General features: G+C 40.2%; 1 protein-coding gene across 1 annotated transcript; it reads right to left on the bottom strand.

Moving 5' to 3' along the window:
* Window positions 1-218: 218 nt before the first annotated feature.
* On the bottom strand, window positions 219-12,125 carry LOC149457364 (gap junction alpha-4 protein-like). Its single transcript, XM_089683848.1, has 2 exons — window positions 8,716-12,125; window positions 219-6,411 (listed from the first exon to the last, which is right to left on the bottom strand). Exon 2 carries the CDS (start codon window positions 6,392-6,394, stop codon window positions 5,336-5,338), a length of 1,059 nt encoding a protein of 352 aa, XP_089539974.1. The 5' UTR covers window positions 6,395-6,411; window positions 8,716-12,125; the 3' UTR covers window positions 219-5,335.
* Window positions 12,126-12,985: the final 860 nt, after the last annotated feature.

Genomic DNA, 12,985 nt, shown 5'->3' with positions numbered 1-12,985 from the left:
ACTTCTGTCTCAGCCAATGAGAAGAGAGAGTCCCGGGATAGCCGAGACTCCAGTGCACATCGCTGGATCAATAGGGGGCTTAGATGAGTATGGGGGGGGGAGGCTGGGGGAGCTGTTGCACAGAGAAGGTTTTTTACCTTCATGCATAGAATGCATGAAGGTAAAAAAACTTTCAGCCTTTACAGCAACATTAAAAGAAAAGATCACACTGCCATTCATCAATTAAAAAAGATTTTTATTTCTTTATTTATTATGTACAAAAAATGTACAGCAATCATCACCGTGTTTACCACCAAAGTTCTTGTAAATCTGGCCTTGATCCTATTTAATGTATAGATTTCAAGTAATGTGCCCCTCAATAAATAACAGTACATATCATAAAAGGACATAGCAAGGTCAAATATCAATTGTTTTAACTGCCAGGTTTTGATCCCCCATTTGTGAAAATCATTTAAAGAGAAAGAAGAAGCAAATGTTAGGAATTTATGTAAATCAGGTAAACAAAGAAGTGCTGGTGTTACCCAAAGTTTTTTTTCTGTCATGCTCTGATCTATAGCAACAAATACTGCATCACAATGTCGGTTTCCTTTTGTTGGCATGCTTAATGGCATCATTCTGAAAGTGCAAAAAGTGCAGGGACATAGTGCAAAAAGTGTTCTGTGCATATTGATTGGACAAAAGCAGTGTATGGGCAATGTGCATTTTATATGAATGTGTAAATACAATATTTGTTAGGTGGAATAAATAATTGAATCTGTTGGTTTCAGAATTTTATTCTGAACCCAACATTTTATTTGCGTCATAAAAGGAAATTAAATTCACACGGGCGCTAAGGCCAGTATACAGTGAATGGTATTTTGTTTATGCAATTTGAGCCATCAGGTTCTGCATGCAGGCAGTACTTGTAAGTCCATGGGTACACAGTGACTTCACAGACTCATTCTAATTTGACAGGTGTGCGGGTGTGAGTTAGCGGCCCTGAATGCAGACAGTATGGGGTTTATTTACTAAAGCTGGAGAGTCCAAAATCAGACTCCCTTCTGCATAGAAACCAATCAGCTTCTAACCTCAGCTTGTTCAATGAAGCTTTGGCAATGAATCCTGGAAGCTGATTGGTTTCTATGCAGAAGGGAGTCTGATTTTGGACTCTCCAGCTTTAGTAAATAAACCCCTATGTGTGCAGGGCTGCTCACCCACACACCAGTTAAATTGGAATGTATGGCTGTGTCCCATTTCAGTGTAGGATCCATATCAATAAGGTTATACAATTTATTCCGTGCAGACTGACAAATCGCCCTCTTATTCTATTGTATTCTGATGGCCAGCACTGGTGGCTAGGTTGTCCTCACTGCTGACTGGTTAGATTTCAGTTGATCTACTTGATTTTATTCTGGACTGACAAACATAAAATCCTATACTGTTCAAGGGTCGTGGGCAGGAGCGGACTGACAACTCATGGGGCCCCCGGGCAATAGGGGATCATGAGGCCCGTGTGTCCTTGCCCAAACTCAAAAAAGCCTATGAAAAAGGTATCAGGGGCATCTCATGGGGCCCCCTACTGACCCCGGGCCCTCGGGCAGTGCCCAAGTTTCCAAATGGTCAGTCTGCCCCTGGTCGTGGGCAGTAGTGATGTCCCTGATGTTCTAGTCGAACATATGTTCAACGCGAACATCGGCCGAACACACAAACGGTAAGAGCGGTGAACACACAAACGGTAAAAGCGTTTGGTGGGCTATTCGCCCTCTGCGTCCCACAATGCCCTGTGCTCAGACAGTGCATTGTGATTGGCCAAAGCAATGCATCTGACCACATTGGGTTTTGCCAATCACATCACAGTTGGGTGGAGCTCTACCCAATAGTTTACATTTGACCGGAAAGTGTCAGATAGCAGCAAGTGCTCAGTGGGAGTCGGATTTTTTTTATTTCGGCGAGTTGGTGTTGTCATGACAATGCTGGACGCCGTGAATGAAGATGGATTACAATGATGGAACCATTTTTGTGGCTTTTTATTTTCAATAAAATACTTTTATTCACATTTTACACTTTTTTGTGAATGGGTAGGGGTACTATGTACCCCATACTCATTCACAAGGGGGGGGGGGGGGGGCTGGTATCTGGCTTCCAAGGGGGCTTCCAGATTCCAATAAGTCACCCCCTGCAGACCCCTACAACCACAGCCCAGGGTTGTGTGGAAGATAACATGGGGGCATGGTGCTTTAGGGGGGAGCACCCCTACCCCTAAGCATCTCTCATGTTGAGGGCATGTGGCCTGGTATGGTTCAGGAAGGGGGGTGCTTGCTTGTCTGTGCTCAGATCAAGGGTCTGGTAGGAATTTAGAGAGGACCCCACACTTTTTTTTCCCTCATTCTCTGGGGGTGGGGTTCCCCTTAAAAGACCTACCAGGCCTAAAAGGCCTGGAATGGCTTTTAGGGGGAACCCCATCCACTTCCCCCTCATTTTTGGGAGGCGGGGTTCCCCTTAAAAGTCCTACTAGGCCTAAAGGGCCTGGTATGGCTTTTAGGGGGAACCCCACACACTTTAAAAAAAAAAACTATTTACTGTGGTGTCCTTCCTAACCTTCCTAACAGGCCTAAAGTGTCTAGTATGGATTTGGGGGGGATCCCACACTGTGTTTTTTTTTTGTATAGAAATGTTTTTGTTTTTTTTTTAAATGGCAGTCCTGCTGCAGCAGGTTCTATACCTTGTACAGATGTGCAACTTATACATTGTACAGATATGCAGGTAGTTTAAGGGAACCCCCGGGGCATGATATTTGATAAAGAATTTTAAGCAATGAAAAATGACTGCCCCTTTAAAAACTGTACTTTTTGAATTTTTTTTTCTCTCTGATTCATGTCCCTCAGAGGAGTACCCGAGTCCCCATATACTTGCATTAAGTTTGTGGTCGAACCTTCGTTCAAATGTTTGACCACAAACTGACCAGGGGGGTGTTCTGCCTATCACTAGAAATAAACCTGCCCCTTCCTTATAATGCATAATACCAAAGTGTGTTATGGTGGAAGTCTGGATGTCTTTTTCCTTTCAAAAAGTATTTAAGTAATGAAATTATCAAATGCAAGTATATAAGTTACTGATTAGCTACAATGGCCCAAATTCATCATAACACAGAACAATAAAGCATGCTAATACCAGTTGAAAGGTCACTTAAGGATACCATAAAAAAGTTGCCAAACCCAAGAATGAAAATGCAGCATATTGCAGGTTACCAGTCCTTAGATGTGGTGGCTTAATTACTGGAGCTTTCATCTTCGCCAGCTGTTTCTTTTATCACATAGTGATTCTGCCAGTAACAATCTGCCTAGTGTGGCAAGGTTCACTCATACTATCCATAGAGAAGCAGTCACCCTTCATTGGACACAGGAAAGCATTGGATTTTTGGCAGGATCAATAGGTTTCTTTTGTGCTTTTAAGATAGATATATAGTAGCAAAATGCTTTCAATTGTATATTTAACAGACCACATGGAAGCTAATAAGAGAATGTCATTGTTAGGGTTTGCATATATTTTAAAGCTAAAGTCCAGTAAATGGGAAAAAAAACCCTTTTGGTAGGTGCACACCCTGTACAATAAAGTTTTAATGCTTGTTTATTCTAGGAAGTATGCAAAAGTGTAAGTTCATCTTTTCAGAAAAAAAACGAAAGGTAAATTAACACTGTACACTTTCCCCCAGTCCCCTCTGTACTTATATCTGTGGGTTATGAGCTGTTAGTGCCTATGCAGCCTTTGTATCCATCCAGTGATTGGAAATCACTGCTATTCTTCCCCTTCTTGCTCTAGAGCTTCCAGGATGGATCACAGTGATTCCAATTGATCAAAGTGGTCATGTGCTGGCTCTGACCAATAAGAATTGCTATGATTTCTCCTGTAATCCCTACAGAGAGAAGGGGAAGCAAAGTGGGGATTTCAGATTCCTGGACCAATACACCAGCTGCATGGGAACTGACAGCTTATCACCCACGGAGGTAAGTACAGAGAGGACGGGGGGGTTAGGGTGTTAGTTCTCCTTTCATTTTTTCTGAAAGGTTATACTGACCTCTTTGCTCACTCCTACATGACTCCCCCAAATGGAAGACCACTCTAGCAAAGAGCTCCTCCTTGCCAATAGCACAACCACTTCATTACATACAAGAGCAGTCCTGCATTGTATGTGAGCCTGTCCACATTTTAGGGATGGGGGGGGGGGCAGAACGGAGGAGAGCACCAACTTTCTGGGGAGTGAGAAATAAGGTCAGGCTCTCCTGAAACAAAATGAGCATTATAGCCTTACTATATATGAGAGGAACTACCAAAAGGGGATTCTCATTAGTGGACTGAAGTTATGCTTTAAGTGCTATGACAGCTTGATAAGGTCCAATGTAGCAAAACAGACCCTAAGGCCCAATATAGCAAAACTAAAACATTTGTGTAAAATGTGTTCAGATAGTTGTATTGTATACAAAATCATCTACGTTTCTTGTTGAAAGTTTTCATAAATGTTCTCTACTACGTCTCGCCAACATACTGTATTATATACAATTACTGAAACATACTAAGGCTGTGCAAAGACATGCAGATGTGTTATCAAGAATGATTGGTGGTGAGACATCTGTTTGTCTTTAAAACTGCCACAGTTCTCTTTTTAATTGGTGCAAGCATGATTAAAACTGTTCATATTTTAAATTGAAAAGGGAACACTTGTTACACAATCCACATAAGAAGTGTGCCCAACTTTTGAAAGTGCTTGCTGTTCCTGATTTGGGAAGACCTACATGGCCTAATGCTCGCCCAGTCTTCACTGCTGATGCTTGATCAGGTCAAAGATGAACTCCTAACATGTTGTAATGTTGTTGTCCTGTGTAATAGCAGACTGCAATGGATCCTTATTCTGCAAAGTTTAAAATGGAAAAACTATAATCTAAACACCAGCATTCTATATTGCATCTAGAACATATTTATACATGAAATAAAATCTGCTCTGTAAATAGGTGCAATCATGGCCTAACTCTACAAAAGCCAGATGAAGATGTACATAGAAATGAGGGAATCGTAATAAGTCTTTTGAGTCTTTGATTAAGTAATTCATGGAATCACACAGATCAATCGTGAAAATTTGAATGGATTTTGTCTCTCATCAGCTTTTATATGATTCACAGAAGCTGGAATTCACAGTAAGAAAACACAAGGGAGATCTAGATTAAGGCACTGGTTCAACTGTGCCGCTAAAATTTGCAGTTCATACTGCAGACATTTCAAGTTAACTTAAGTTACTGGCAATCTGACCAAATGCTTATAGCATAAACACCGAATGAATAAAAAAATTGTAAAGGCCGTTTTCTCAGACATACTGTTTCTTAGAGGCTGAACTGCTGGCTCTGCTTGGTTGCTTCTCGACAACGGCATGGGGGTTGGGAGGAACAGGTTTAAAACGACTGTTGTTGTAATGCTCTAGTGTCTGATTTCCTCCATTAAGACATAGATTTTTCTCAGTATTAAAGTTTGTCCAGTTGTCCACATTTTGTACTTTGTATGCTGGGTAGGAAATGTTTTCAGTCATGGGGAGATATAGGTAAGACTTGTCCTGAAAAGGAGCACTGGCTGTCTCAGAGCATTTCCCTGGGTATATATCCTCTTCCTTTGTGTATTTTGTGCTAGGCACATAGGGAGAGTATTTCTTTAAGGCATGAATCATGCTCCTACACATTAGATGAATCAGTTCTAAGATGTTCAGTAGTAGAGAAATCAGTGACACTACTAGCATGAAAAGGATGAAGATGGTTTTCTCCATTGGTCTGGAAACAAAGCAATCTACTTTATGAGGACATGGTGTTCTCTCACACACATATATTGCAGGCATTACAAAGCCATACAAGTACCACTGGCCAAGCAGGAAGCCAGCTTCAAAAATACTCTTGAAAATAACACTGATTGTATATGTCAACATCAGTGCTCCTCGGATTTTAACCCTGCCATCCTCTTGAATGCAGATTTTAAGACGTTTCTTCTCAATGACAGCTATGGCAAGGTCTACTTGTTGGTCCTTCTCATTCATAGCCCTTAGCTCTTCCTCTTTTTGCTTCAGCTTTTCTTCTTTTCTGGACAGATAAATGACATGTGCCAAGTAAAATAAGGTGGGTGTGCTAACAAAGAGAAACTGAAGTACCCAGAAGCGCACGTGGGAGATGGGAAAGGCTTTGTCATAACAGACATTTGGACATCCAGGCTGATCTGTATTGCATACAAAATCTGATTGTTCATCGCCCCAAACAGATTCTCCTGCCAATCCAAGAATTAGGATGCGAAACACGAAAAGCACCATTAGCCAGACCTTCCCAATACTTGTGGAGTGCTCCTGTACCTGATCCAACAACTTCTCCAGAAACTCCCAATCTCCCATAGTGCAAGGGTCTTTCCCTAAAAAATACAAAGAAAATTTTAAGTATGGCTTTCTATGGCAGTAATTTTTAGAATAGCATATAATTTGCAATATTCAGTGACGATGGCCCTTGCCAGTCAATGATTGGCACTTACAGCCTTTGAAAATTTTTAATTAAACCACTCATCGTCACCACACCTGGAAACCTTTCAGCAAAAGAAATCACTTTTCAATGTTATATTTGATAAAACTTTGGGGAAACCTGCCACTGGGCATTACTGCCTGTTTAAAGGAGTTTTACTCTTCCAATGGCAGTGGGAAAACCCCTAAATTCACAATGTTTCGTTAAGTGCTGCTTTTTATGTTTCAATCCCTTTTTCCATTCCTTCTGCCTAATACCTGTATGTAGCATTAAATCTTTAAATTTTTGACAATATAAAGACCAGTTTTAAAGTTTACCAATCACAAATGGGCAATGGTACACTTAATGACATGCAGATGGAAAACCTGGGTCCCACACTATCTTTAGCCTAGAAATATGACTGATATATTTAGCTAGTATTGCAATACATGAATGCTGTTTTATGCATTCTGTGAACTGGTTGAATCCAGGGAACTGGGAACAAATTAGTAAATTCAGCATAAAAATATGTAGATATTATGAATACAAACTGTGGTATTTCTCTTATATTTGTATTGTCTAATTAAATCAACAGTATTTCATTTTCATAAAAAAATTGATAAACTAAAGACAAGAAACAAAAAAATGATGTCTGCTTGTTAAAGCAATGGTGTGCTTGTTATCCAATTATAATTTCAAAACAGTTTTGAATCTTTGTAAAATGAGTCCATATTTCTGAAATGTGAAATTGGCTATGGTTACTAAATTGGCTATGGTTACCATGGGTGGAAGGAAAGAAAATTGCTTGATTCCCCCCAACAACACAGTCAGTGTTGATGGGGGAATCCCTCCCACAGTGCTATTGTGTTCTGCCAGCGGGGAGCCTTCCCTACTGGAAGAACACACTGATCACTGCCGGCAGCTATAGCATAAAAATTCAATGGCCTGAACTCAGTACAACCAGCCTGCCCATACATGGATCAAATCTTGGCCAGTTCCTGCTGAACCAACTGATTTTTGATCAATTTATGGCTGGCTTTAGTCAAATACAGAGCTATCTCCTTTGGTTAATATACATCTCCAATTATGCAATAAATAGAAAAATTAAGAAGCATAAAGATTTAAAATAATTTTAAAATCATTTATGTCAAAGATTTATATTATTTCAATAACTAATATCTCACTGTAATTCAGTATTTAACTTTACTGAACTCAGCCATTACTGAGCTCTTTCTATAGATGTTATTTGACTGGATGCCTCTGACTTCAATCATTCGAGACACTGGGGGAGATTTACTAAAACTGGAGCACTCAGAATCTGGTGCAGCTGTGCATGGTAGCCAATCAGCTTCTAACGTCAGCTTGTTCTGTTAATCTTTGGCAGTAAAACCTGGAAGCTGATTGGTTTCTATGGACAGATTTTGCACTTTCCAGTTTTAGTAAATAACCCCCACTGACTTGGATCAATTATGCAGCAACCACAGACACAGTGAAGTCAGAACTCCTGATCTGCATATTTGTTCCTGACCATGTATCGAAGACATTTGATCAGCATGACAGCCTGACAACTAGCATCTTCAGAAGGAACAGTTAGTAAAGGCAGTCTCCAAAGAGATACAGTCTGATAGTATATGTATTTACTGTATGTATTATTCTGAACTGGCCTAATTAATTGACACAAAACACCCAGGATTATCCATGTCTATCTTCCCTTGTAATAACCAATAGAATTATTATCACTCTACCTGAGCTATTGATTTGTCTCTGTCTGTGATGTGGTAAGCGTACGTGGCTACTTGCTTGTAGGAAAATATAATATTACATTATGGCTTTATAGATGATGGATTATGAAACATTATGAAATATGAAACACGATTCACTAAGACATCTGAAAACCAAAAGTCTTTGCATCTTTTAGTTTTAAGTGTTTATTTGATGGAAGGTCAAAAAAGTTTTACCATTTTAATTTATTACAATTTATTTTTGCTTCATAGGTGTCTAATATCAACCTTATCCAAGATTCATTTATCTAACTTTTATGTAACAGTAACAATAAGACAATTTTAACATAGACAATACACTGTAAAAATAATGATATCAGAGCAGCCTTTATTAAATTTTTTCATTCTTTTTTTTCTTTCATTTTTACAATTCAATAATCTGCAACTAAAAAATATAGGAGAGATTTAGAGATGATTCAAATTGTAACAGATAAACGTACCTTAAATGTTCAGAGAGGAACATCTACCTGTGGGACTTAAAGAAGTTTACTTTCTGCATGCCAGAGAAGTTGGTACACCCAGCAACAAGGCCATTCTTTCTAGCTAGAGCCATATGAAGTCTGCAGTAAGAGGGACTGTGTGATAAGAGAGCTAAACAGAGGATGCCCTCTCGTCAAAAAATCCCAGAGGGGAGAGGAAACCATGGGATGGACCAGAGGAGGTGCAGGATATTAGGGTTGTACTCACATTTTTTTTTTTTTTGTGGGTTGGAAGAATAGTTTAACATGTTACTTGCTAAAATGGCAGCTATTAATCTCTTCTACAGTTTTCTTATCTTTTTTAACTTCCAGCAACCTTTATGAATTGTAGCTTTTTGTTTTATTAAAAACAATGGCTTACAGTTAGGGAACTACTGTGAGAAGGTTCCTTATCAGATCAGATATTTTATGAAAACAAAGAATAAACCTAATTGTTATAATTGTTCTCTCAATTCAATTTTTATTAACATTCACAGAGCACAGCTAAGCAAGTTAGCGGAGACAAGAATGTTAGGTGTAGCCCGGAGAAAAAAGTAGTAACATTTATTATATTTAAATCTGAACTTAGGGTATTATTATTATTGTTATTACTTATATCGTATTAGATTATTATCATAGGTATTTATATAGTACTGTACATTTACATAGCACTTTACATATTATTCATTCCCATCAGTCCCTGCCAGGGGCAGACTGACCATTTGGAAACTTGGGCACTGCCCGAGGGCAGTCAGTAGGGGGCCCCATGAGATGCCCCTGGTAACTTTTTCATAGGCTTTTTTGAGTTTGAGCAAGAACACAGGGGCCCCATGATCCCCTATTGCCCCAGGGCCCCATGAGTTGTCAGTCCGCCCCTGGTCCCTGCCCTCAAGTAGCTTACAATCTAAGGTATGGATTATATTGCATAGTTACAATGATCCAGCTTGGATTCCATATTCCATACCTGAATGTCCACTGTGGAAGTGGAAAATCACCAAAGTAGTCACCACTATTACAATTGATTGCCTCTGTCTTCGGGGTCCTTTGCCTTGCATTCATTGAAAAAATTAAAGGCATGCTGTGAATGGCAATTGTGCCAAGCAAGCAAATCCCCTGTGGTTACTATGCAACCTGACAGCCACTTGCTTGGCATGGCCGCCATTCAACAGAACATGTGCATTTTTCTCAATGCATGCAAAGCATTTTATGATTGCACGAGGCAAACCGGCATGGCAGTGGCTTGATAGCCTGTACATCATCCAATCAGAGAACACCTTGCATTCACTGAGAAAAATGTAAGCTTTTCTATGAATGGTACCGTGCAGAGAAATTGACATCCTGTGGCTACTATGCAGCAGGGCAACTACTCAGCACAGGATGCCAAAGACAACAGCGATCACTGTACATGCAGGCACAGTGATTCTCTGCTTCCACAGCAGTCACACAGGTATGGCATACAGTGAAGTAAATAAGTATTTGATCCCCTGCTGATTTTGAATGTTTGCACACTCACAAAGAAATGATCAGTCTACAAATCGAATGGTAGGTGTATTGTAACAATGAGAGACAGGATAGCCACAAAAAATTCTAAAGAAATGAATGTCTAACAAATTATGCATTGATTTGCATGTTCATGAGGGAAATAAGTATTTAATCCTCTATCATTCTGCAGGCTTTCTGGCTACCAGGTGTCTTTCATACAGATAACAAGCTGAGATTATAAGCAGTCTCTTAAAGGGAGTGCTGCTAATCTCATTTTGTCACCTGTATAAAAGACACCTGTCCACAGGAGCAATCAAACAATCAGATTCCAAACTCTTCACCATGGCAAGAACCAAAGAGTAGTCCAAGGATATCAGGGACAAGATTGTAGACCTACACAAAGCTGGACTGGGCTACAAAACTATCACCAAGCAGCTTGCTGAGAAGGTAACAACAGTTGGTGCAATCATTCGCAAATGGAAGAAAAATAAAACAACTGTCAGTCTCCCTAGGTCTGGTGCAACATGCAAGATCTCACCTCGTGGAGTGTCAATGATCATGAGAACAGTGAGGAATCATCCCAGAACTACACGTGAGGATCTTGTCAATGATCTCCAGTCAACAAGGAAACAATTGGTAACACACTACACCGACAAGGATTGAAATCCTGCAGTGCCCGCAAGGTCCCTCTGCTCAAGAAAGCACCTGTCCAGGCCGGTCTGAAATTTGCCACTGAACATCTGAATGATGCAGAGGAGGACTGGTTGAAAGTGTTGTGGTCAGATGAGACCAAAATCGAGCTTTTTGGCATCAACTCAACTCGCCGTGTTTGGAGGAGGAGGAGGAATGCTGCCTATGACCCCAAGAACACCATCCCAACTGTCAAACATGGTGGTGGAAACATGTTTTTCTGCTATGGGGACAGGACAACTGCACTGCATCAAAGGGACAATGGACGGGGCAATGTACCGTCAAATCTTAGGTGAGAACCTTCTTCCCTCAGCCAGGGCATTGAAAATGGGTAATGGATGGGTGTTCCAGCATGACAATGACCCAAAACACACAGCCAAGGCAACAAAGGAGTGGCTCAGGAAGAAGTACATTAAGGTCCTGGAGTGACCTAGCCAGTCTCCAGACCTTAATCCAATTTCTTTGTGAGTGGGCAAACATTCAAAGTCAGCAGGGGATCAAATACTTATTTCTCTCACTCTATGCCTGCTTACATTGGTCCAAAGCAGCTCTAATAAACTTCAGGCATAATGCTCCCATGTTTAGTGAACAGTGGGCATAATGTTCTCATAGTCATGTTCTTTTTAAAAAATAGTTCTTCCAGTTGGCAAGTGAATCAAACAACCACACTGAATGCAGAGCTCAGCAATCGGAGCATTCCACTGCATTTTTCTTTATGCAGTGAAGGCCTTTAACTCTTTTACTGCAACTGATGTATATAATACCCCAGTGGTAGCAGAGAGTTTTAGACACAGCAGCAGGGAGTTTGTGTATGTTTCACAAGGTGACCATCAGCTTTTACTGACCCCTGGAAGTGCGATCCCCCCTACCCTGCCATGCTTCCCAGGGTGCTCTATCCCACCTGCAGCCCTGGGACCCTGGCAGGTGTCGCCGGTTGGAGTGGAGGGTTACCAGCAAACATCTGTTAGCTGATCTCCACTAGCAGCAACAGAAAGCATTCCAAGGTTGAGGCTTCACTTTCCCTGGTTTCTGTGGCAAACGCATATATGAGGGGGTCTTCAAAAAGTTTATGCACTTTTTCTTACTAAATAGAGTTAAAAAAAGTGCAGAAACTTTTTGAAGAAGCCTCGTACGAATTAAACACACCCGCTGGGGCAGCCTAGGTACAAAAACATTGTTTGCACTACATGTTAAATATTGCCATGCACTTTGGAGTAATAATTCTGGGGCAATTATTTACAGTTAACTCTATGGTGATGACCTATACGGGCTTTTAAAGTGTTGCTTATGGAAAATATATATTACTGAAGTTTGTTGTTGTTTATTGGGCACATGCAACTCTATAGCTTGACATGTAGGGTATCTATTTACTCGGTAGAACCTTATCTTTTACATTTTACCAAAAAATGGGTAATATATTGGGTTTGCATGCCCTAAAATAAACTTTAGAATATTTTTTATTGAAAATTTGCCTTGATAAACTTGCGCGACATGTAACATAAAAAAAATTAGAACCTCCACTCTTTTATGCTGCAAGTTCTCTACTTTCAGAAAATATAGAATATCTTAGAGTTTTAAGTAATCATCAGGCCTAAAATAATAAAAAAAAAAGACTGAAGCACATCTGAACTTTAATTTAAATCAGCTAAATACACTTCAGATACATTAAAACAAAAGGTGTGTCGGTCTTCTGCAGATAGACCACTGCTTCTTTACAGCATGCTGGTAGGGGGCAGGCTATTTATTTGAAAAGGAACTGTAAGGCTTTGGACACTTTTTGTTTTGATGTATTCGGAATGTTTTCAGCTAATTTAAACTGAAGGCTTTAAAGACTTTTGCTGCTTGAAGAAAAGTGCAGAGTACAGAAGGGCCCCACACAATAAGCTTGGTCTGTTTATTTGTTTGTACACTACCTGCCCCCCAAATCTTACGAGAAGGCGCTCCATCGGAACCGCAGTCATCTTTCAAGATTCAGGATCTTCAGCATTCCCACTTATCTCATCAGAAGCATTGTTATTTCACCATTGCCTAGCCACTGTGGATAGACACTGGGTGTAAGCTAAGTATATATTTTCTATTT

Source organism: Staurois parvus, unplaced genomic scaffold, assembly GCF_062004578.1.
Source record: "Staurois parvus isolate SC_StPar_1 unplaced genomic scaffold, SC_StPar_1.0 ptg000324l, whole genome shotgun sequence".
Classification (NCBI taxonomy): domain Eukaryota; kingdom Metazoa; phylum Chordata; class Amphibia; order Anura; family Ranidae; genus Staurois; species Staurois parvus.
This window is presented reverse-complemented; position numbering and strand designations above follow the sequence as displayed.